This window comes from Larus michahellis, chromosome 4 (assembly GCF_964199755.1).
Source record: "Larus michahellis chromosome 4, bLarMic1.1, whole genome shotgun sequence".
Taxonomy (NCBI): domain Eukaryota; kingdom Metazoa; phylum Chordata; class Aves; order Charadriiformes; family Laridae; genus Larus; species Larus michahellis.
Window position 1 is genome coordinate 88,142,612 of NC_133899.1, and position 26,299 is coordinate 88,168,910.

The 26,299-nt window shown below is 38.8% G+C and overlaps 1 protein-coding gene across 3 annotated transcripts in view; it reads right to left on the minus strand.

Annotated features, from left to right (window-relative positions):
* Positions 1-26,299, minus strand: part of LUZP2 (leucine zipper protein 2) — a 215,788-nt gene that overhangs the window by 82,684 nt on the left and 106,805 nt on the right. For all 3 annotated transcript variants that reach the window (XM_074586277.1, XM_074586279.1, XM_074586278.1), the window contains one exon: positions 25,187-25,249. In XM_074586277.1, coding sequence (XP_074442378.1) covers positions 25,187-25,249 — 63 coding nt within the window. The remainder of the gene's footprint in view (positions 1-25,186; positions 25,250-26,299) is intronic.

Genomic DNA, 26,299 nt, shown 5'->3' on the forward strand with positions numbered 1-26,299 from the left:
TTGACCTCTGGCCACACGGGTGAGTGCTTTAATACTCTTCTGTTTATGTTTCATCATTTGAAACACCAATATTACCTCTTTGAAACAGCATCAAGGTCTCGACCCAGGCTGAAAAAACTACACGATGTAGACACCGTCAGTCCAAAACAAGATCAGTTTGCCTGCTAGCTTTTGAAGGCATGAGGACACAAAGCATGTTCAAGGAAAGAAAATCACTTGCTCTCTCAGAAAATTATTCCCAGCAATCAACTTCAATTCAGACATTTTATCTGAGGTCTGACAGCAGTTATTTGTTGTATACAAGATAAATTTTGGCTCTGCCTCCCCTTGATGAATAGCGCAAATCAAACCATGAGCTCCTGCTCATCATTGGAACATTTCTCTCTTATGGGCACCCTATTGAAAAAAAAACCACCATAAACCCAAGATCAACAAAAAAACCTGGACTCTGCTCAGGAGGCGTGTCAGGGCCAATTGCCAAGATGAACTGTTTTCCATCTCCAAAGTGGTTCACTGCGCCCTTAGGAGAGAAATCAGAAGACAGCAGCAGACCAAAATCAAATATCTGGGCTTATCTGATATCACAATGTATCGGTACCCATTTTGCTTTGGATATTAGCTTTGTATTTCACGTTTTATACAGCATGAAACGGTGCGACTGCTTTAGTCCCAGCAGGGTTGGCTCAGCCCTTCATCTTTCTGAGACAGATAAATTGAGTTTCCTGCATTCTACTATGTGAGGTTTTTCACATAAGACCTTAAGAACTGCAGTTCTACCTTTCCTTTATGGCCAGTGAAGACACTGTGACTTCTTGTAAGAGGAGGAGTTTGCCTTGATATCCTTGAGGATGTCTGAGTTTCTTTTCTCCGCAGTTTTTCAGTGCTCAGGAGTGCCCAGCAGTCTCTGCCCCATCAGTGTACTTTAGTACTGGTGATGCACATATGACCTGCGCGTTTTTCAGATCTGTCTGGACCTAAACTCTGGATCTAAAGCACCATTGTCCTTCTAGCTCTGGATTCCTGGGAAAAGCCCACTTTCACCATGCCCAGGGCTTCAGCCTCTCTATGCCCAGAAATGCCCTCCGACACCTCTGCCTGCGCCGTGTTTAGGAGGCACATCCAAGACCCAGAAGCTGACAGCCCAACCAGGTAACCCCGGCAAATACGTCACAAATAAAGCTGCCGTAAGCTTAGACATATTTGGACTTTTAATGACCTGTTTTGTTGGTTTGGGTTTTTTTCTGTGACCCGTTCCCCTGCCCTACACTCTTACACTACGGATAAAGGCTCACAAGGGCAAGCTTCCCCCAACAAACTGGATACGTTTCTTGCCCTCTGCAAATCTATCCCGTTTAACACTAGAAGCTGCTATTTTTCCTCCCGCATTTCAGGTAGTCCAGCTGAGCTGAAGGAGCTTCTAAGCAACACACTATTTCAGCTTTTAGGAAGAATTTTGTGTTGGGTGCCACAGGTACAACTCTTTAGAAGCACACTATTTCCATGAATCCCCAGGCGTGCAGGGGGAGCCCAGACACCAACACAGTCTTCTAGTGAACTTTGGCTGTTTAGATGAGAAGTGCTGTGTCCGCAGCTTCTTCCAAACGTCAACCTGGAATAACTTGTGCTCCAGGGAAGCACGCAGAGAAAAGGAAGGGCAGAGTCAGGAAATATACCCAGGCATGTAGAGCTCCCTCCTAAGAAAAACAGGTTTTGTTAGTTAGTATCCCTTCTTCTTTGTGCGTATATGACATAATAAAAGAGTTGCTGTAACAATGACAGCACAATGTTGAATGAGCCAGACTAAGAAAATATAGAATAACAATAATAAAAAGAAAATTATATATTTGGACTATTAGGGTGGGGTTTTTTTTTTTCAATCTCTTTACCTCTTTCTCTAAATGTAAACATGAGAGGAAAATATACATATATATCTTGAAAGTCATAACAAGCTAACCCATTGCAGCATCTTGGATTGGATTGAGTATAGTCAGTAATTTTTGGTCACATTCCCACCTGATCACGCAAAAAACCTGGGAAATATGACACAGGAAAAAAATGCAGCACATGTTGAGATTTGACTCTGTCCTAAATATGGAACAGATCAGGGTGAAAACGCGAGCTTGCCTACCACTCGAAGGCAAGCAGCAGCTTCGAGGCAGTCAGAAGGTTTTCTATAACTAAAACACCACCTTTCTTCTCTTGGACAACAATATTGTTAGGCAAACACAAAGTCATCTTTGATCTAACCTTCCTCACATACATGCTCTTTTCTCAGAATCTTCATATACTTCAACGTTTTGATGGTTCCACGCAGAAAGCCTAAACACTGGCTTCTCCATAAAAGCTCCTCCCTACAAAAATTGATGGTTTAAATGGGACTTGTGCCTCCAAAGCACAGATCATTGACAGCCTGCTTGCATTGAAAATGTGCAATGTTAATGTTTAGTGACTTAATAGGAAGGTTTAATTCGCAGCCTTGTTGCCATCAGTATTAGTATTTGCATCACTCAACTGCCTAGATAGCCTGGTGCAGACCAAACCCCAGTCATCCATAGATATGCAGCTCTTCTTGTGTCCGAGACTTCATTCGAGAACACGGGTAAGCACAGGAGCACCAGAATAGCACGAGACTCTCCTCCCCTGCCTAAGATGAAGTGTTTAAGTGCTCTTCAAAGGCAGCTGGATGTAAGACGTCCTCCACCCTTGTTAGTCGCTGACAAGCCATCGGCATTCTAAGCAGGATTAGAGAACTGCTGCTGTGTTCCAAAACTTTAACGTTTTTACAGAATGAGTTAAGATGCTGATTTTCCACAGCAGTCTCTCCTATTAAAAACGTGCGATGGCATCTAAGGAATCAAGACACTTTAGGACTCAATTATTTATGGTTGTTATTAGAAACACTTGTGCTCTGAATTCAAGAGAAATTCATAACGCAGTTACTCAGTCATCAGCTATCGGGCAGTCTCTGGGACTAGCTCTTCTTCAGGTAAAAAAAATGGCTGAAAAGCTCTTTAAAAATTCTGATCAAATCAAAACCACTACTTTAAGTAATGACTACTGTATTTAAACTATTTGCACTGCCGTTTAAAGATGTGGGGTTTGCTTTTCATCCTTTTTAGCTTGTATTTTGAATTGCGTGTCTCCAAGTCACAATAAGTTTTGCTCTACAGCTCTCAGCTAAGGTGAGATTTATTTCCTGCCCAGTTCCCGCAATTACAATCACTTGGAGAACGATGCCTACTCAGAACGCTGCAGTTCATTCATGGTGAACAGCCGTTTGGGAGCTATCCTCATTCCTTCTGTTTGCCAGCTGGAATTTAGAGGCTTCACTATGACCTGTAAGGAGCTTCTCTCTCCCTGCTATCACCTCCACGTATGAATAAAATAAAAACCTAATGTCCAATCTGAACTTTCCCCGGCACAGCTTCATGCCATTTCCACGTGTAAATACATAAACATGAATAAAATGAAATTTAAAACCAAAGAGAATGGAGACAGATGATCTGCACTGTAAAGGGAAGTGTATAGTACACTGATACTTCTTTAATACTTGGGAACTTGCGTCACTCTTCCTTAGTCCAAAGCTTTTCTTCTTATCCGAAATAACTGAAATTTGGCAACATTTCACACTTGCTAAAACACGGACCTGAATGTTAATATTCAGCCAGAGTTTGCAAATAGGTACCCATGGACAAAAATGTTGTTTTTAGAAAAAATAAAGCAAGTTCCTGACTGACTATTATTGTTTATAGGGTTAGGATGCAATATCGAATGTTGATACACACAAGCTTTTCTATGCATGTCTAAAATAGTTCAGAAGGGAAAGAAAAATATCTCTTATCTCTCATCACTCATAAACAATGGATTTTTATGTTCCAGCAATGAATCATTGTACTGGACTGAGTATTCTTTTTTTCCAGGCTGTTTTTTGCTTTCGGATTGCAAGGGGTCGGGGCCATTTATTTTCCTTATCTCTGAGTAAAGATAGCTCATGACGGGAAGGTGGTACACAAAAATATTTATTGGACTGTTTTAATTTACCACTACACCTTTCTGTCATTTCAGCAGGACTTTGTTATGGGAAAGCAAATACCATTTCTGATTCTTTCCACGTCAGATATTCTAATTAAAAACATAGCAGCATATTAAATACAGAATCCCGTTTTACAGAACTTCTGTGTGAAATGAAGGGTAATTGCCTATGCCACGCAGGATTATCTAGAGAAGAAACCTGACAATTCTTTGATCTCTCCCTTTGGTAGAGGTGGCTGAGTGCCCGGGGGATGGTTTGTGGGATCAACAAAGCAGAACACCTAGTTAGGCAGAAGTTAGCCTGAAGCTCCTTCTTTTCATTTGCCTGACATTTGTGAACAGAATGGTGAAAACAAGGTGGTGCTGCTGCGAGCTGCAGGTTAGGCTTAAAAAAAAAAAAAAAATTTTTTTTTTTGTGAGAAAATTTTTCTCACAAAAAACCTCAGTGAGAGCTCTATTAAAGCGAGGCGACAGAAATGAAAAGAGCATGCTTCATGCGAGCAAACGTGTAAATAACAATAATCTACATACAAAATTCATTCCTGACTTTCAAAAAACCCAAGCTCCTCTATCATTAGAAGAGTGAAGGGTCAAACTGGTTACATTCTGCTCCACAACTTCACTTTTTCTGCTGTACCAGCGGCAGGGCATGAAATGCTGCATTAAGCATATTTTAGATCCTTGCCCATTTGCATCCCAGAATTGTCAACATCTGTCTTAAAACGTAAATGGCATAGTTATGAAAGGAGAAGGGCAGGAGATGACTAAGGAATACATTTATGCTGCTCTCTGTGGAGCCATATCACTCAGGTTCGCTTTAATATTAATAGGCTCTGTCTCCTGAATTCTCTCAGTAGCAGCGCATTGAGTATTTGTTGTTACACAACTTTTTTGGCCAATACATTTAATTTTTAAGAGGTTTTGCAAGTACAATCTACAGACATATAAAATATATATCAGCTGTTTTGAAGAAGGTACTGCAGTATTTTTCAATCAGGAAATAGATATCCCTGAGGCAGTTTGACTGGCTTGATTCACGTATTAAACATATCTCCACCATGCTGTGCTCGTTCGATATACCGAGAGATAAGTACCTACGTAACAAGTACAAGATAATACCTTCTTCTTGCCTCTGACCTGGTATGGTCTACCCCCACTTATAGAATACAAAGTGATCTCCAGAAGTATAATAATTTTCATGCTAGAATATTTCATCACTTTCTAAAATATTATTTTAAATTCACAAATTCCATGCCGGCGTTATCACCCCTGCTCCAGGGTTGGGAAGGTGAGACTTTTGTAAGGGCAGAGTTCATACCAGGAGGCAACGCAATGCATCTTTGGAACAGACGAAATAGAAATGAGTTCACTTTCTCTTGTGCCTTGATAAGCAAATCATGGTAGCAATTTATCACAACCAGTAGATGTGTAAGAAAACCATAAGGCACACACACATGTCTTCCAAACATCAGAAACATAACCCAAACACCATCCACTGTCCTACTACATCAGTTGCAGGCAGCAACACAAGTTCTACTGATGTTTGAAGCTGGCAGGACGTGAAATACCTTCAGCCTTGAAGCATTAGTAGGGAGACTGTACCGTCTATAAGCAGCACGGAGTAAATCAGTAAATAGCTCACTTAATAATGCAAATGTAGTCACGGAACAGTCTGCATAGGTAATTAGGGGCATTCTTACTCTCCTGGCACAGAGCTCAATTAAAGATTAATGATGATTTGATTAATTTCCTAAAAGTCATTCCCCAAGATGACAAGAAGTCAGGAGTAGGATCTAATTCAGAGGACCCAACACATTTTTTCAGCCATTAACACTTTTTCTTCAGGAATCAGTGACCTACCCATGATAGTGAACTTACCTTTTCATACCAGGATCCCTCCTCTTGGGAAGGAAGGAGGATGGGAGTATATCCTAATTTAAACTGTGCCATTTTCCCACGTTTTTGAAAAGTGTTTCCCCCCGTTTAAGCTCAGTACAGCAATATACACATCTTCATATTGGCCTCCTAAGGGTTCTTATGAAAAAATAAAAAAAGGCTCTGAGCACAGCTTAAACTTCTTTGGTTTCTGAGAGCAAATAACATATATCTATAAACTAACTAAATATTTTTCGGAAAGAAATAAAAGCCAGTAAGAATATTTCAGTGAAAAACTGAAAAAGTTAAAGATCATCTTAGAAAAAGTTGAAGACAGTATTCCTTGGTACTTATAAGAGATTCTAGTCAACCAAGAGGACGTGGGACATTCTTCCTCTAAGGACATCTGGATAGAAGGCAATCTGCCTGGTCATCTGCTAATCAATTCCTATTTCTAACAGGAGTATCTCCTTTTCGTTAATGCTGCCATGACTATGGACATGAGTGAATACCTCAAAGTCAAGGGAGGGTTTCAGTGAGACTTGTGGTCATGCTCTAAAATGGTAACAACTTCATATTACAAAATAAACATTTTCTTAGTCATTTTTAGAAGTATTTTATGTGATAATGCAAACTTCTTTGAAATTATTCCAACAAAACGTATTTGTCTGTAGATAAAATATCACTTTTTTCATTTGATGACTTGATTCGGTATCATTGTTCAGCAACACACAAAGGGAATTTCTTGATCGTTTACCTCAGACAATACATAAGTAAACAACAGAGGTTATACTATATAACTGTGAAATTACACGGACCACAAGTCTGAATTACATTAAAAAGGACAAAGCCCCAAATATTTAAAGTATCAAAACACATGTGTTGGTTTCCACTCTCAATATCTACCCAACTGCCTATAACATTTGGCAAAAACTACCGCCAAAATTTGGCAGTGAATGGTGCCTACAAAAGAAAAGCATATGCTTCCTTCTTCAGAAAAACACGTTATTAGTACTTCGCTATATCTTTTAATATACACTGAAAAGTAAGGCAGTATTCAGAAGTCTTTTCCACTCTAACCAGACTGTTAGTCTTTACTGTTGTCTCCTGGCATCCTGCTTTTGTGCACATTCCAAATGTCATCTATTACTGATAATGTTCTCTGAACAGCTGCATTGATGTGCGAGCTGCAAAAAGTAATTTGCCTCAAAGTACTGGGGCCATTTACTGTATTTAAATGTCAAAAAAAAAACCAACCCAACATCTATAATTCTTGATGAACTTCACATTTTGTTCCATATTGTTTCTGCAACAAAACAAGTTTCAGATTGCTTGACACCAAAACTTTCTCTAAACCTATTTTCATAAATTAGGTCATAATCAAGTCAGTTCAAGTTACTATTAGCAATATACAACAGAACTTCAGCCATAAGTCCAGCTATTTTGCAATGTTCATCATGTTGAAATAGCGTTCCATAACCAGCATCTTCCCTTTCTTTGCCATACTTTCACCATCCCAAAGCAGAGAAATGGCAGAATGTATTTCATTGTGATCCATTTTAATTGTCCTTTGATCATCTTTGATGAGTTTTGATAAGATCAGAAACCTTAAACTTTTAGGGAAATTTTCAAAATAAAAATACAATGTTTCAGCCAATCTACTAGACTAGCTTTACTGTGGTGACCTCTCAAGCATAAATGTACACTTTGCACTTTTGTAAATAGTAATGTCTGTAGTTACACTGAAATGGTGCAATAAAGACAAACAACGAATTAAAAGAAAGAACAAGCTTGGAATATCAAAGATATGTGTTCAACTTCGTACACAAACAGAAGGAGATGCCAGATGGGAAAAGCTTTGCCTACCTTAACCTCACAGACCATGTGTTAGACAGATGTAAAGATCTGTACAGCCAAAACGTGTCAAGACAAAACATGTTTTTAAATAGAAAGCAACCATAGCCATGAATAATCTCAGGTGGAATTGCAATCTTACAATTACAGGCCGTATAAATTGCACCTTGTTTCTAAGATATAATTTCAACAATGAAAGACGCGCACTTTCTGGAGGGAAGCCACCACTTGGTCAGATGGACTGGTGAACATTCCCAGGCACTTTATCTACCAGTGATGGCCTGCATATGCAGCTGCTCATAGTGACCATGAAAAGGAGCCTAGATTTTCCCCTGACATCCAAGCGATAGTCTAGATTTTCCCCTTGCGTCATCCACGTAAAGGCCATTTGGAAAGCGTGGCAAGACCTAGTAACAGAGAACAGAACATGCACATCAATGGAAGTTGTAGGATTTACTGAGCATTCACCTCCCGAAAACAGCCAGAATCTGTAAAGTAGGACTAAGGAATTATTCCCCCTACATCAGGTAGCAATGAAAAGACCTTGCTTTCAAGGCCTGACCTTGAAAGCTGTGTTAGAAAATTATTTAAAATCTTCTCTGAAGAAGTCTGAAAGGAACTGCATGATTTTACCTCTGCCCTTGAACGGCATCACAGTTTAAAATACTTAGAGCAGAAAGCATACTTGGGTAAACAACGCAGCCAGAAAAACAATGCTATGCTCTTACCTTCCGCGCTAGAGACTGCTCTGTCTTTTAAGCACAGGAGAGCAGTTTGCAGATGGAAACTACATATAAATCTGTTATTCCTTAATTTAATCATTGCAAAAAAAAAAAAAAAAATCAGTGTCAACTGTCAATACGTTATCACTCAAAATTCTATCTCACTCAATAGGTTGATAAATGGTATCTACAAAATCTATTTGGCTGTGTTTTCTGTAGCTTAAGTGCAGTCTATGTACATTGGAAAGGTATTTTTAGGACTAGAAACACGCTTTATGAGAAACAGAGACTTGCTATTTTCTAGATTTATGATCTTTTTTATTTTGCTGGATAGAACATAGGCTTATTAATCATAATAGCAATTATTTCGATATTGATTCAACTAAACCTTCACAGGACCTTTTATGCTAAAAATAGAACAAAAAAAAGATCCATGGAGTAAGAAAGTGATAGCTCTTCACTTCTCAACACTATGAATGTGCATAGGGAATGTTTATGTTCCTGCTTGAGATTATCATGATACAAAATATTTTGCTGAACGTGGTAACCGATGCCTAAAATTACACTGGAATTAATGCCTAGTTTCACTTTCTCCAGATTCCTTCTGGATTCAGAACCAGGATGGGAAAACACTACTTGCTGATGGATTGGAAAAATTGAAGAAAGTTTATGCATCTGGAGAACTATCATAAATGCTTTAAAAACCTCACCTGGTTGGGACTAAAATGTTGCACACCTCAAAATAAAAAAAAAGGAAGGCAAATCTACCCTAAGACCGGTGAGGAAAACCAGAAGAGAATCAGGAAAACCAGAAGAGACTCGGACAGATAGTCTATCCTTTGAGGACTGCATCGGTATGTGCAATGTCAGTCAGGAGCTGAACACATCCCCTGCCCCCAGGCATCAGTTAGCAGTGGCTGGCTAATCACATCAAGCACACACTGACACAGTAAGTGATGACAAAGCTGTGTATAAAACAAAACAAAACCGTAAGACCAAAAGGAGGAGAAGGGAAGTAATTAATTTGTCTGTCTGGTGATTTAAGGAGACTGCGCACCGGGTTCATCATTCCTGTGTAGAGCCTTGCATTAACGAACACTGAAATTTTCATGCAACTGCAGGAAATTTATGACCCAGCCTGAGATTCCAACTCTGGGAGTTGGCAAATGCAGCTGTAACTGTGGAGAACATTGCTGTAGCGTTCCCCCAACATCAAAGGCTTCACAATCCTAAAGGCGTCTGGCTAGCTGAATAAAGTACCAGAAAATGCAGCAAAGCAAAAGAAATGACAAATACACATTATTTATCCCTACAATACATTAGGAAAACCCATGCGTGCACACAGAAGCAAAAGATATGAATGATGCCTCCTCTACAAAGGCTCTAGGGAGAGGTAAATGATGTAAAACAACCCAGTACTGTTTACTGCTCCCATAAGAGGAAAAAGCTTACACAGACAGCAAAAGGCCAAGCATGTCAACTACGTGCTCATTAGGTGCAGATTCTGGAGTGACATGAAAACAGTGAAATAAGCTAGTAAGAGTCAAGAAAAAGCAATAAGCACAAAACCAGTGCGAGAGATCCATCTTCTCTTCAATATGGATCCCAACTAGCTGCTCTGAAGTCAAGTAGTTTAACTGGAATTACTTAACTGATTTAATTACACTGCTTTAATGCTAACAGTCAGACAGCAGGGCTTTTTGGGGTTTGCGTTTTTCGACGTCGTATCAAATCCAGGTTGCAAACAAGTCACACACAAAAAGCTGTAACCACACCGGTAAATATTTAAATACATACGTGCTTGTTCATCTTCTCTCTCTGCTCTCTAGTCCTTCAATCCACAGTATTAAAGCCCCCCATATGTCTGACACGGGGCTTCTGGGCAGGTCTCAACATTCCGCAGCTCACCTTTAACTCACAGACTCACAAAATGAGAACTGTCCAGTCGCATCTCACTGAGATCATGGAAGATCTAGGCTTGGCTTCTTTCTTAATAACAGCAGATCCAACACACACCCAGAGCGTGGTGGTGAATGGAGTTAAATCCAGTTGGTCATGAGTGGTGTTCCCCAGGGCTCAGTATTTGGGCCAGTTCTCTTTAATATCTTTATCAATGACCTGGAAGAGGGGATTGAGTGCACCTCCACTAAGTTCGCAGATGACAACAAGTTGGTTGGGAGTGTTGCTCTGCTTGAGGGTAGGATGGCTTTGCAGAGGGATCTGGACAGGCTGGATCGATGGGCCAAGGCCAATGGTATGAGGTTCAACAAAGCCAATTGCCAGGTCCTGCACTTGTGTCACAACAACCCCAAGCAACGTTACAAGCTTGGGGAAGAGTGGCTGGAGAGCTGCCTGGCAGAAAGGGACCTGGGGGTGTTGGTCAACAGCCGGCTGAATATGAGCCAGCAGTGTGCCCAGGTGGCCAAGAAAGCCAACAGCATCCTGGCCTGTATCAGGAACAGCGAGGTGAGTAGGACTAGGGAAGTGATCGTCCCCCTGTACTCGACAATGGTGAGGCCCCACCTTGAATACTGTGTTCAGTTTTGGGCCCCTCACCACAAAAAAGACATTTTGGTGCTGGAGTGTGTCCAGAGAAGGGCAGGTGAGGGGTCTGGAGCACAAGTCTGATGAGGGGCGGCTGAGGGAGCTGGGGTTGTTCAGCCTGGAAAAATGGAGGCTGAGGGGAGACCTTCTCGTTCTCTGCAGCTACCAGAGAGGAGGGCGTAGAGAGGTGGGGGTCGGTCTCTTCTCCCAAGTAACAGGCGATAAGACAAGAGGAAACAGCCTCAAGTTGCGCCAGGGGAGGTTTAGACTGGATATGTGGAAAAATTTTCACACTGAAAGGGTTATTAAGCATTGGAACAGGCTGCCCAGGGAAGTGGTTGAGGCACCAGGGAAGTGGGTGAGGCACCATCCCTGGAGGTATTTCAAAGACAGGCAGACATAGTGCTTAGAGATATTGTTTAGTGGTGGGTTTTGTCAGAGTTTTGTCACACTAGATGATCTGAAAGGTCCCTTCCAATCTAGGCGATTCTACGATTATCTGATTCCATATATATATCTTTTCAAAGGGGTGCTCTAATCCTGGAATTTCTGGTATTTTAGGGTCATGGAAGGAAAAGTCTAGAAATTTAAATCCCCTCTATAAAAATTTTTCCACTTTGCACAAAATACAGGAACATTCAGGACACGCATTCCTAAAACAGTACCCACAAAAATCTGTGCAGGATTAATTTTTCATCTTTTTTTTTTTTTTTTGTATTATTCAACCGTACTTTATATTTCAATACCTATTAGATTTTTTCTTTTTTATTTTAGTTGAAACTAAGCGTTAACACGTTTGGACAAGAAAGCAAATTTGACAGTCAGCAGATTTCACATTAATACTTGTCTTGGAAAAGAAAGGATGTAAAAATGTAATTTACCCAATCCGATGATATCAAATAGAATATTGGTCTGTCAGTCACAGGCAGGCAATCTAAGTAATGCATCTGCCCTGCACATTTAATAACTTTTATGCTCAGAACTATCTTAGAGATCTGGCTCTAGGTCACAGAAGGTGTACTTCTGAAACCTTCTTAAAGCTACAGCTGACTACGCATACTATTTAAAAGGGGTATGTTTTTATCTGCAAAATATATTTCAATATTTCTGAATGCAGCTGGATTTTCAGAGGGGAAATCTTTTAATGAACTTAATGCTCAACAGCTGCGTGACTGGGAATCCATAATTATTTCTCAAAAATCCAAATTCCTCATACGTGTCATTCCAGTCCTAGTGTGACCAGCAGAAGTAGGGAGGTGATTGTCCCCCTGTACTCAGCACTGGTGAGGCCACACCTTGGTTTATTTTACAATTTTAAAGAACGCACAGTAACCATGCGATAAGTGCTACCCAACTGACAGTCTTCTACATAGTACTTGCTCTGTGCAGAGGATGTAAGTCATCGTAAGCAACGCGGTGCAAATAAGACTACTATGAACCGGACACACACACGCGTCTCTTTCAAATGTAAATAAGTTGTGGCTTTACCCAAATGATAAAAACAAGAGTTGGCAACGCTCAATGAGAATCCGCATCAATTGAGAGAAAAATATTTACGTGTTTTCCACCTAAACAAGCCTTTTGGTGAAATGCAATGGCATAATACTGCTTTTAATTTAGCGGTGTATATTTTAGCAATCAAACTGGATCTGCTTTTGTTTGTTCCAAAAATACAAAGTTTAAGAAATCTTATTTTTTATCTGTTTGCAGCCATAGAAAGAGTCACCCTCTGACTCAGAAAAGGATGCAATTAACTATAACCGTATGAGTCATTTCATGGAGACAGTTCTTGTGTTGTTGGTGAAACGATGCTTAAAGGAGCAGCATGAAGCTTGGGAAAAAAAAAAAAAAAAAATCAAAAAATCAGATTCTGTAGAGTGTACCAAGGAGGCATAGTGTATCGGTAGGGGGACTTTGCAGTAGTAATCCACGAAGAACACTAAATCGCTGCATCTTTACACCTGTCTCAGCAGACTGATTCTTTGCAATGTCATTTTATTTACATTTCTGCTAAAAATAATGTGCTCTTCACAATTAAATTCCATGCCACATTTCATCTTCTTGTGAAATTAAAATAAGGTGGCATCAGGTATCTTAGGTGAATGAGGATGGGGATTCGCAAGACAGCACTGTAGGAAGGAACTGTTGGTAGATAGCAGGTTACACCTTTTACCCAAAACTAATCAGCATCCATTGAACATTTTTTGGCAAATGAAGGAGGAGATCTTCAATCTCAAGTCCTGGATCTCCACTTCTTTTCTCCTAGGACTTAAACTTCATCACCATAAAATCTACGGTTTAAAGCTGAGCGTCTGGCTTTGGCCAAACCAAATACACTAAAGCTCATGGTTGTAACACACAAATGCACAGCAAGAAAAGATTTTTTTAAAAGAACAAATTATGCTATTGAGAATTCGGGGAGGAAAAAAAAAAAACAAAGTCCATTAAATTTAACCTGCCTACAGCCTCTATGCAGCAGAGAAAATGAGAAATTTGCAGCATAGCAAGCGTTTGATTGAATACAGACAATACTTGGGAATTACCTCAGGAGCTTAATCGGGTTCATCTGGCCTCTGTGACTGCTGAAGCGACGGAGCAGAGCACAAGCAGGGAGGCTGACCGACTGTCCCATCTCCTCCTACTTCTTCATTTAGGCCAAGCGGAAGCCACAGCTAGCTACCAAACGAGGCGTCATCACATGCCTCCCGGGAATTTTGGTTTACACGGCCCTTTTACTACCTACTATCTTTCGCCGTCCACATACACCAACTTAAACGGAAAGCAGTTTCTTATTAGAAATCGACAAATTGGAAATTAAGAAAAGATAACCCTACCATCTGCATTCACCCCAACAATAAAACACCCTTGCTTTTGTCACAATTTTTTCTACCATCTTGCTTGTTACGACGTACGGCTTTTAAAACAGAAATAAACAGCCACGGAGAACACTTATCCAAAGAGAAGGAAGTTGCTAATGGCTATTCTATTTCTTACGAAGAAGCTTCAATTTTTGGCTTCTTATTGTATCGGGGGACTTTACTACATAGGAAAAACTCCCCAAATCCCTTCTCATGCCTCCCAGTGGCACAGCACCCAAAGCCACGCAGCTGAAGCCTGCCCTGCCCACTGTTGTGCAGCACATCTCCCACTGAAACGTTATTTTACTGGGCAAGTAGACCTCCGTCCCAGTAACCTGCCTCTCAGTACGGGCCCTGGCATAAAATCCTTCACATTTAAAGGTACTTGTTCTTGCAGAACACCAGCCAGCCATCGTCAAAATTAAGGACAGCAGGCAGGTACCACTTTAAGAAAGGCTAAAGGGATGCATTTCCATAGATTGGTACTTGAGGCAATTGCCAAGTCTAATTTTGAGAATGCGGATTTTCTAGCTCAGTGCTGTCCTGAAGTACTTTACATTTAAGATCAAATTATCTCCTTCAGTAAATGAGCTAAACTCCACTGAAATCAAGTGAAAAATAATCGTACATAAGTTCTGAAAAATCTGACACAGAATAATTTAAGAATAAACAGAATAACGGAAAGATTTGAAGTTCTGGTACAAGAAATAAGATACAAGAAATAAGATCAGCAAAGCAATACTAGAAAGAGAACAGTTTCCTGAGCCACTACAGTTTTCAGTGAACCAACTGCTGGCATTTTGGTACCATCAAGCTATCTTCTAATATCACATTATGTTCTTCTATGCACATAAATATGTATGGAATCTATATGTAAAGAATGTTTTTGATTTAAACGTACGCACAAATACATACACACACATACGTGCACAAACACACGCACACGACCAGGAAGTGGACAGCTGACATACAGGGCAAAATTTATAGTCTGAAATAGAACAAATATTTTACACTTGAATTAAAGTAATCACAGTACATTAAAGCACAGCTTGTGGATAAACCATACCAATCTGACATTTTTACAGTTTCTCTTTTTTAAGCCATGCAGACCTTTCCTGAGTTCATTTCTCTAGTTGATAAAACAAAAGACTATTCAGAGTTCCTTATTCACAAAAGAAAATTAAGACACCTTCCAGAACACTTTAAGCAGCATCTACTTGACAAAACCCTTATAATATAAAAACATTTCCACATCTATTAAACAATGCGTGTTTTAAATTGTTGATAAATAAGAGATCATTTTAAAAAGGAAAAATTCAAGCATTATCAGTTGTTGTGTCAAACATTTTCAGTTGTAAAAATTGTGAAATCGAATTCTTCAAGAACAGAAGATTCATTATATGGGAAAGCTTTTGTCGGCAAATATGATGAATGGGCAAAATTATTGGGACGGATACGGCAAAGGCACTTCAAAGCTGTCTAATGACAACTGTATTTTTAAATTATAGCATGGCTATAAAACCAGCTTTCTTAAGATCAATACAGTACCTAAACGACAACTAAATAAAATCAATGCAACTCACTCGCGTTATTATGCCTAAAATTGGTGACAAGTCGATTGATCTGTTTAATATTTCCTTCTCCAATAACATCTGCACCAAACATGGCTGAACAGCGTCCAAAGGGGGAGAAAAGACCCCAGAACTAAGTGGTTTAAACTGTTTCTGGATAACAGAAAACTGTCAATTTTGGCCCAGAATAGCACAATTTCTGCATTTAAGACTCAGTATGAGGTTGACTGAACTATTTCCTACCACTAGAGTAACATATAGTGAATTGCTGCAGTGATTTTATAGGAAGAGGCCAGTCAAATTTGAGAGTGTTTTGTTCCCGTGGCACTAGACAATCAATTTTTTGACATTTTTAAGGCAGGCAATTCCCTAGCAAGGCTGAGACATTCATTAGGAAAAGTGATACCCAGTTATTTGAGATGAACAAACTTTGAACACCCCTCCTAAGCCTGCTGAATTTGTTTTGCAGGGGCAACGATGTCTGCATTTGAAAATATTCCAGGGTTTCAGGATGAAATATATGCAAAGCAGATGAGAACCAATTCTTTTTGCTGGCGAGAAGAAACTGTTCCATGTGATTCTACTTCTTTTAGAACAACAAGGTGCAGTCACATTCCAGCCAAACAGCTTGTAGAGACACCTTAACCCAGGTAGTACACGATCGACAACTTCGGGATTTTATGTGCAGCTTTTTTCTAGAATAATTCTAACATGAATTTCAATTAAGTATTCTACTATTGTTATCTTTTTATCCTCTTTGAATATACACACATATGTGGAATTATCATTCCAAATATTGTATCTAGTTTGATCAATTTATGACTAGAGGACAATGAGTCTCAGGAGAAAAATATAATCTTTATAAAGCTATCAACCCTCTGTTGACAAAAAACGTCATATAAAGTTGACATTTTCCAGCTACACCTCATCTTCATTAAAATTAAAAAGTACAAAACAGCAGTCCAGTTTATTTTAAACCTCTGAATAGCAAAAAATAATTTTAAAAATCACTTTCTGCTGGCACTGCACTTAGCAAATAACCATCTGTATTTAAAAGTATGATCCTAAAGAAAACGCAAACACTCCAAGCCTTCTCCCCTGAAATCAACGGAAGTGTTGTATGATCATAATATGATCAATTTGGGGTTCACCAGCCTTTTCTCCTCTAAATTCTTATTGACTTTCATGGAAATCCAGTTAGAACCACGAGTGCCATTTTCCCTGCCAACTAATCTAGCAGTCTGAGCTTTACAGCCTCGGGAGAGCTCTCAGCCCAGGACAGGAGCATTCCAGGTGCAACATGACTTTATCAAGCAACTTTTAAAATTAATAAGCCAAGTGCATTTTTATGTCACATATACCTTTATAAATTCTTAAGTACTGTGTGCTGTTGTCAGAGGCAAAGCATACTCTGATACTGAATTTGGATGACTCAGAGCTCCTCAAGGATGATCCTTTTTTTTTTTTTTTTTTACTTTAAGTGACAAACATCAGTAATTTATAGCATTATTTGTAATGATGAAATCAACAGCTAGCCTTCTCTTTCTTTACAAAACATGGTTAATGTGATTATTCAATGCTCTTTTATTACTTCATCTAAGGATGAAAATCAATAGTGTCTATTCAAGATTTTGAATTTTCCACTTACATTCTTTTCTTTCAACCACACATACCATTGTTACTTCCTTTTAAGTGGTCTTTGCACCAGATAATTTTAACACCTTGGTACTAAAAGCAAACTTTTCCACTTGTCTGCATAACATGAATAAATTAGATCAGCACTTTTCTTTTGCTGTTTGGCAAAATTTACACGAGCTTCGTGGAAAGTTTTACATTAATTATAAAATTTCATCCGTGCTTAAAGTCCTCCGGAGCTTGGCTCTGAGCCACCTTGCCCTAGAGTTCTGTAATGCTGGAAAACACCGACTTGGACAACACTAAGATTCACAACGCTCTCTGTACAAGTTCAAAGATCAAAGATTTTAATTAGGTTTCACGCTGCCCCCGTTGCCTGGTGAAGCCGTGATTGAGAGTTGTGCGTGCAAGGGAGAGAATACAGCTCTTTTAAACTTTGCTATGCCAGATAATCTCTTACGCTTCATGTTTTGCTGCCTTTTTGAAATAAGATGTAGAGAAGGAACCACTAGGACTTTCTATTCTTAACCCTTAGTTTCAAACATAGTGATCATACTTGCATAAACATAAGATGAAATGGATTATCAGAGAACCCTTATCCCAAAGGCCTATACAATCTGATCTTTGAAATACTTACAGAATTTTATCTTAGACACTACCAACATTATGTAGCATCGGTATCCAGGAGCACTAATTACCAATGGCAATTTCCTATGCAAGGAAATGGCGGCACAGATTGGAAATTACTCTTTTCTCCATGGATGATAATTTGCTACGAATGACAATTCAACAAGACTAAGATTCAGGGATAAAGAGCCTGTTACACAAATTTGAGACTGGATGACTAAGAAAAATAAAGAATTCGGACACATTTTTGGATTTTCAAATTAATGAAGAAGAATGTCAGAAATAAAAATTCAATAAAGCGTCCTGGGAAAACTGAGTTAAGACATCAGAATGATTAGGGAAGACCAGTGCCATGATTTTAACTTTGCTGTTAATTGAAGAGACAACAGACAAAGAATATTGGGCAAAATCCAAGCAGAGTTTTCCAAACATTGTGGCTAAGTACAGGATGAAAAGAAGGCCCCTAACAGGTATACATTTAGTTTTCAGTCTTCTCATTTGTTAAGGATACATTTTACCAAAACATTCTTATTTGAGCATCTCCTTCACTTTCTAGTAGTTCATGGCTGTGAATCTGATTGTTTAAACCCTGGATCTGCATGTAAAGAATGAAGGAAAAATTCAAAAATATGGCAGTCCCTAGAAGAGCAGGATCCAGACGCAGCAGATCCACTCTATTCCCTTAATTGATGCTGTAATTGTAAAAAAGCGTCCTGCGCTCCTGGGTCTACAAGATCAGGAAAACAAAACTTTTAAAAACAAAAGCTTGTTCTAACATTCAGTGCAGTTGCGACTGCATCACTATAAATATACCTCACTGACAATCTTGATGCCGTAGGATTTCTTCTCTGTATGATCTCATATACTGTCCCCTAACGAGCCACTTTCAGCTGATTAAACTGCATTTCCACCTATTAATTATCATACTCAAAAGAGCAATTTTAAGCAAATTATTTTTTAAAATAGGACTACTTTTTTTTTTTTCTTACTTCAAAAGAGGGACTAATCAACAAGAAACCATACTGAATTCAAAGCCCTTCAGCAGGATAAGGTACCTGAAACTGCTTCCGTGCTCTCCCTGCTCGTTCACCTTTCCCTGGGCAGTGTCCCTCTCCCTGACGCTTGGGGCTGTTTTATTGTGAATTGTAAAACCAATGCAGTACCCAAACAGGGAACAGGACTTCACTCAATTTTCTTCTCAGGGGAACATGCTTTTATACTTAGGAAACCAAAAAAAAAAATAAATGTTTTATCTGCAGAATATGAAGAGTGAAAAGGACGATGTCCTCCTTTATAGAGCAGTACCAGCTTACAGTCTCAAAGCCTTTAAATTTAATTTCTGCTTCACTGAGGGAGGTTTGTTGTTGGGTTGTTTTTTTTTTCCTCACCACAATTCAATGCAACTCGACCGAATTCACCCTGCAGGGCATGAAATTCCCAATAGATCAGGTAAGACTTTAAACTGCTGTGACTTTACCTTTTATTAGTGCAGCTAAGCACAAATAGATTGGAGAAAATTCTGGTTTAGGGTGATTTACTCACCACTAAAGCTACAACCACAATTTAAACATGAACAGAGCGAAAGTATTGTTTACAAGGTAGCTATTTGAAACTACGCTTCTTAGCAAAAACCCCACATATTACTGAGAGCTACAGTCAAATTCATTTTCCACTCCTGGTTTACTTTGTATTGCCTGTACTACTATACGTCTTTTATGTAATTCGTGTTTTTCAAAGTTCTGCCACAGCCTAAACAGCAGAGAAATATATTCCTTGATATAAACCACTGGATCAACTTTATAAATTGTGGTAAATAGAACCTGTAAAGATATTAACATGCCTTAATGCAGCTATACACAGAGATATTGTAAAACACTTTGCCCAAAGATAATATGACAGGCTAGACAGTCATTTCTTGTCTCATCAAAAGCAATCCAATGGTTTAAATAAGAGCAAACCTTTTTTTTATACATACTTCTAAGTCTAATTTGAGGCAACTATAGCATGCAGGCGACAAAGCTGAATAAGATTTCACTACCTTTCAGTAGACAACATACAGCATTCATTGACTTTTAGGCAAAAATCCTGACTCATTTATAACAGGGAAATTGCATATAAGTGCACATCAGCCAGGACATCTGCCTTTAACTGAAGAGAGCTATTATAGGTGTACCAGTAGGAAATGAATGAAAAACTAATAAAATGCACAACAGACATCAATGCAGACATTGACTTCAGAAATTAATCCATCATGTATATGTGTATTTAGAGTTGCACCCAAAATGATCCATTCCGAATGCCAAATAACCATTGTTAAGACCCATGATTTTTCTGATCCCTTTCATAAAGAAGGGTTAACACAGCATCCTGCTTTAGTTTCATTTTAGAACAGTTTTGGCATCATTTTCCACAAATGATATGTGACGGACGTGACAGAAGCGACCTGCTCACTCTGTAACAGGCCATCTCTAAAAGTGAAATTTTCCAAAGTATTTTATACATATTCTAGTCTAGTTTGCATTTTTGCCAGGTTTCTTAGCTCCACCAGTGCTTCTGAATTTCCACACCTCTTGGTTTCTTTGTCAACAGTAGAAACTTCTCAAACTAAGAGCTTATCTGTTTACATGTCAGTCCTTTATTAGACTACATTAACGCAATCCACACGATGTTACAGCTGCAAGTCTGACAGATTTTTTTCTGATGTGGCAGGAAGCACTTAGAGACCGCTAAAAAAAAAGACAGGCTTTTTAGACACATAATCCCTATGTGCTGTATCTGGCCCGTGTTCCCCCTCCACACCAGGGACTATTTATGTTGTTAACCATTTTTTTCCAAAGCCTTGAATAGCCTGAAAATTGCCTTTCTGTGCAATGTCCTCCCCTCATACACTACACCACAGCTGCTGCTTTCAGTCGGAAGGCTGTTGTTGTCTATTCCCACCTCTGAATCGCAAAGTTGAACGGCAGTAGGGCATGCGCGGAAAGAACAGAACTAAGTAGGGAATTATTTTTACAGCCATGGAAGAGCCTGAGGTTGCAAAATTCACAATTTTGACGATGTAAACGGAGGGTGAATACGATATTTGAAAGGACAAAAGTATCTATGAAAGGAATTCCATTTTTATTATCTGTCTTTATATATCGGCATGCAGACAGCAGTTTTCTAGAATACATATAAAATGCTATCAACCGTTGATATATATAGCATATCCCACCTTACAAACAAGATTTTTAAAAGCCTGCTGTACATTCAGTGACTGGAGGCAGGAGCTAGATAACACAATGCTTCCTCAAAATCGTACCACTTAAATTCAGTCAAATCTTTGTCAAAATATCACGTCCTTATTGAAACCCTCAAAGACAATCACCGCAATTCCAGAAAACCCGATATTAGCGGACTTACTTTTAGGGAACCGGCAAACGTAGCACAGAGGTTTAAAAGCCAAAAAGCCATTAGGTAGGTGTAGCTATTGATTCCTTTTCCACACACCAGCTGATGCAGAGAAGGACTAAACAATGCCCTCATGTCAAATTTCTCTTAAGGCAAGTTTAATTGACCAAGCCAAGGACAGAATGCTGGAACTTCTGATTTCCTGGGCGCACTAGGATCACATTGCTTCTTGAATCGCAAGTACTATTCTGTGGTTTTCCCTAAAACACGTGAAAAATAAACAGTGCCCACAATCTTTTCTTACAGCTCTTGGAACACCTTGGAAAAATAGAAATATTTCAGGTAATTTGATTAAATTAGAAACTAACAAATACTGGAAAAGTCTGCTTTTACCCTACGTGTATGTGTTTGGCCAAGGTAGCAAGAATGGCAGACACATCGCCTGAATGCAAGCACTGCCAGTACTTGTGCAGCAAACTTTTTCCTGCCTTTTTTTTTTTTTTTTTTTTAAGCTACACATCGTTGCTGCTCTTAAATATATGCGTGCAAAACCCTCGGATCTTGGGCAGGGGGGCAGACGTTTGTCTCTGGGTGGCTGGGGAGGAAACAGGCCTTTATCACTTCTCATGCAATTTTAAAAAACTAGAAGATCAAATCGTTATTGCATTTTTCCTACACCTCATTTCCTTTTTGCTGCATATGATGTGAAGTCTCTTTCCCTTAGTCATGTCTTTGTTATTATACTCCTTCTGCAAGATTTAATCCTTTTATTCCCACATCAATTTCAAAACATTTGTAGAAAGTACTGGAAGGTTCTCTAGTTCCATTTAGAACATCTAGACATTAATTCACTATTTCCCTAGAGAAGAATGTGGCCTTTTTCTTCTTCTCTTCAGTGAAACCTTTTTTTACCCCTTTTTAATTTTATGACTTAAAAGAGATGAGTAATACAAATCAAACTGATGTTTTTGAATAACTCCAGTTGAATGATAGTTAAATCCTGTGTAATTTGGACATATGGAGGATGAAGGAGAAGCAGGTGACCTGGAGTAGAAAGCACATCACCAAAGGCTTCAGGAAACTGAAAAGTTGTTTTATTTGCCTAGTGTGTTCTCCTTCTCATCTAAACCATTATCTGTAATTTAACCTCTAAGGTTAATTACCATTATTCAATATGCTCATTTTTTTTTGCTTCTGAGAAGCCCCAATCACAGACGCCCCAAATAACATCTGTAGAGGACTCCAGAAACTGTCCACTCAGTGACTTAGAAAACTCCCGTCCATCTTCTCTGCTGTTTTGTAGTCAAAGCACTTCCCTAAAAACTCAGTCAAAATCACAACCAGTTGCGGCAGGAGAGTGGAAATACATACGAAAAGTACTCCTCAAACATTTATGATCTTATAAAGTTCAGCTGCTCGGTTTACATATGCAGTTTTCCCCTGTGCGTTTATCTGTTCTCCCAGGATTTGCTAAGGTAATAAACAGAAATCATAAACTTTTTCATTCTTCTTGTAGCGTGGAGACCCCAACCAGACTGAAGCTTCATTTTAACACCAGACGTCTGCAACATGAAAAAGACCTGACTGAAGGAAGCTACGGAGCGAGTGGCTGCAGCCAGCCCTGCAGCCCCCAAGAAGAAATGTTATTCTGGTTTGTTCTCAAGGTTTTTCCTTGGGCTGAGTTCAGAAGAACTAACGGGAGACTGTTTGCAATGGTGAGGGGCCGCAACAGCTACTACTGTGGCAAGACAGCAAAACACACATAAATCCAGCAAGCAGATAATCAATCTCATGAAAGACTACTATGTATAAACAAAGCAAATAGTAACACATTCTGAAAGGAACAGCCAAATGCCCCAAACACGTACAAATTACCTAGAAGCTGTTAAAAAGTGCTTTATTAGAAGCTCCCAAACCTTGACCGACTCTATAAAGCTAAAAAAGCTACACAGGGAGCAACCCAGAATGTACAAAAACTTGCTCAAGGGAGAACAACAGGAAAGGACATTAAAAAAAAAAGAAATAACTAAAGTTAAAAATAAACTGAAGTGAAGCAAGAAGGACTTTGACAGTGTATGAAGTTGTGGAGCTATGCAATATCAAAAAAGGATTTAGAGAAATTAATGGGCTGCAGGTTCATAAACATTCTCTCCAGGGAATACGCAGGGATACATCTTCTGACATCCCAAACCCAGTGACTGCAGGCACTGTGGGAAGTGAGGCAGGCTCACGGGCTCTGCACTAATAGCGTTTGCTACCGACATTGTCACAGGTGAGACACTGAGACTGATGGACCATTGAGCATTTCTTCTTGTCATTCCAAAGACGGGAGGAGTCACACTACTGTGCCACAACCAGGCTTCCACCCACCTCATCACGGTGGCTCCTGGGGCTTTCCACTGGCCCGAATTTAGTTGTGACGTACCTTCACTGATCTCAGGTACCCCAGAATTCCACCTAACTTCCTTTTTTTTTTTTTTTTTTTTCATGAACTGGTACATCTGTGGGTATCCAAGTCAACATTTTTGTGTTTCCAGTTGAAGGAATGATGAGCATTCTTAATTGCCCATTCATTTTGGGTATTGATGGGGACGCTTAGTCGCTCTGCAGACCGACACACAATTGGAAACATAAAATTTTGGGAATGCAAATTAGGTGTTTCTTTGAAAGGCCCTGTGACAGGCCTAAAAGCCTTGCAATATTGGTACATCCAGTTTACCCAGTCAGCTCTTACAACTTCAGACAGGAGGGTATCAGGAAATAAAAAGTTGCTGAATCACTCCCTCTTTAAATTGAGAGACAAATATTTTTTGTGCCAAAAAGAAAGATTCCTTTCAAAACAGATTTTCTAAAATGTGCTATAAATACACTAAATGTTACAGAATTCTACTGACCTACCTAAGAAAATCATTAGCAGTCAGACGGTTTGAATGTTGACTAATGAAGTATTTATTTGTGTGCAATAAGAGACGGGATTTTTTACAGCTGATCAATAGGATCAGACTGATATGATTTATTAGAATTAACAGGCTCAGTTGCAAAGCATCCAATAATCACAGGTGAGAAAAGAAAGCAAGGCGGTTGTCACTGTAGAAGATGACAACTGAGAACGTGGCTTAAATAACGTGAGCAACCGAAATAGACAATATTTCCTTTGCAACTTAAAAAGTAACATGCACGTTTTTCAGATTGACCATATAGATACACTCTTATAGACCAAAGACATCAGAGATCGCTGCTAAAATAAGTGCTTTAAAGAGATCAAGTTTTCACGCACATCAAAATCAGAATAATTTAGAAGAGCAAAACACAAGAATTGAACAAAACAGATAAAGACAAGAAGCCTGGATGGTAAAAGAGCAAGAGATCATCCGAATAAAATATTTTCAAGTGCAAAGTTCTTTGCAAAATGAAGTGATGGAAAAGCAAACTGTATCCTGATTGAGACAAACTGTTTGGGGAGAAAAAGAGAAGTAGGGAAAAAATATGATGCTGCTGAAATTTTTTAAGTTTCTATTCCAAGATCAAATTTCAAAATAATTCAAGTTTAATACTAACAAAAATAAATTAAAATTTAAAAACCGCAACCATGTTTTATTTGGGATTTTGGGATCAATTTGGGATTAATATTCATGACATATAAAGCTTAAGAAAACATTTTAGGAATGTAATATTTTTTTTATCATTTTATTAAGAATCTCAATTTTGGGATTGTATTTTCTTCCTCCTCCTCTTGCCTTTTATTTTTAAAGCAGGTAATAACACCGTGGAGGAAGTTTCACCGCATATAAATAATCTATAGAACTGAATTAAGTATTCTTTTCTGAAAAAGCACAACTCGTAAGTACAGCAAAAGTTACAGAGGTGTACTATGCACCAGTAGCAAGGAGTCAACAGTTGCATTCAATAAATTATAAATTTCTAAATGCACACCATCATTTTTGTTTGCTTTTGTGTTTAGAGTATTTCACTGGAGCTTTATCTTTCTACTACAACGTGTGTTTTAAATATGAAGCCAAACCATACTCTCTTTCAGTGTAAACTCCAAAGGGAGGTGACTATCAAAAGTTCCTCTTACCTCGTTTTGGAGGTCCCGGATCATTTTGCTCTTCCTTTCCATTTCAGTCTTCAAAAAGTTAATCTACAAGTTCAAAGACACGTTTAGTGTGAGCTGTTGAAATGTACCTAAACATCAGTTTAACCATTAATTCTTTTTTTACTCTACTGACAGCTTTCAATAAAAAAACCCATAAATTTCTGCTTAGGCCACAGTTAGGTAGTTGCTAAGTCTACAAATGTTTAACGTGATACTTACTAGAAAACTTATAATCAAGAGAAGAAAATTGTTGTGCATAAATAGGCTTACTTTACTTTTGCACCAGTAGCCACAGCATTTATTTTTCACAATGAAGTCACACGTGATCTTCAGAGAGCTAAGGATTTTTACAATATTAACTGATTTTACAATCTAAACAATTTTTAACCCTCAAAGAACACAACATCCATCACAGCAGGTTTGTAACACACTTATTTGATTTGAATGCTACAGTACTGGTCCTAATGAGATAAACCTCTTGATTCTGATCAGATTCACCTGTGGACCAAAGTGGATTATATGTGAAAGCATTCAAATCTGGTCTTCAGTTCCTATTTAATTCAATGACTTGCCTTGGAAAGTAGGTACTTCGATCTTCATTTTAAGACTGAATTTAATCAAACACACTTTAAAAAATATTTTTTGCAAATTGGTCTAAGTTTCTTTCACGACTGAGCTTTCCTCCTGCCTCATGGAACATAATGGGAGAAAGGACGTAATTGTACCAACTAGGGTTAAAAGAACACATTTCTTTCACTTTGAAGGAGGATGCTCTCGGATACCTAAATTAGCAAAATCCTCATCCCTATACACACCCCATGCTGCGTTCTCTCCCCATTGATACCAAAGCCTACCTATGTTTCATGGGAAGCGACAGTTCACCTGACATTGCAGCAGCCTTGTTAAGAAAAACAAAACCTCTGTAAGACAACAGATTTGGATTATAGAGACATTGACCTAGAGATTAATGGTTTGGATGTCAGGCAGATAAAAAACGACAGCGAATCTGCATGATATGACAGCTGTACTTAGAATCGTGTCCCCACTCAAGTAGACAGATGTCAGTAATTTAAAAACCATCAACCGGACTTGCCA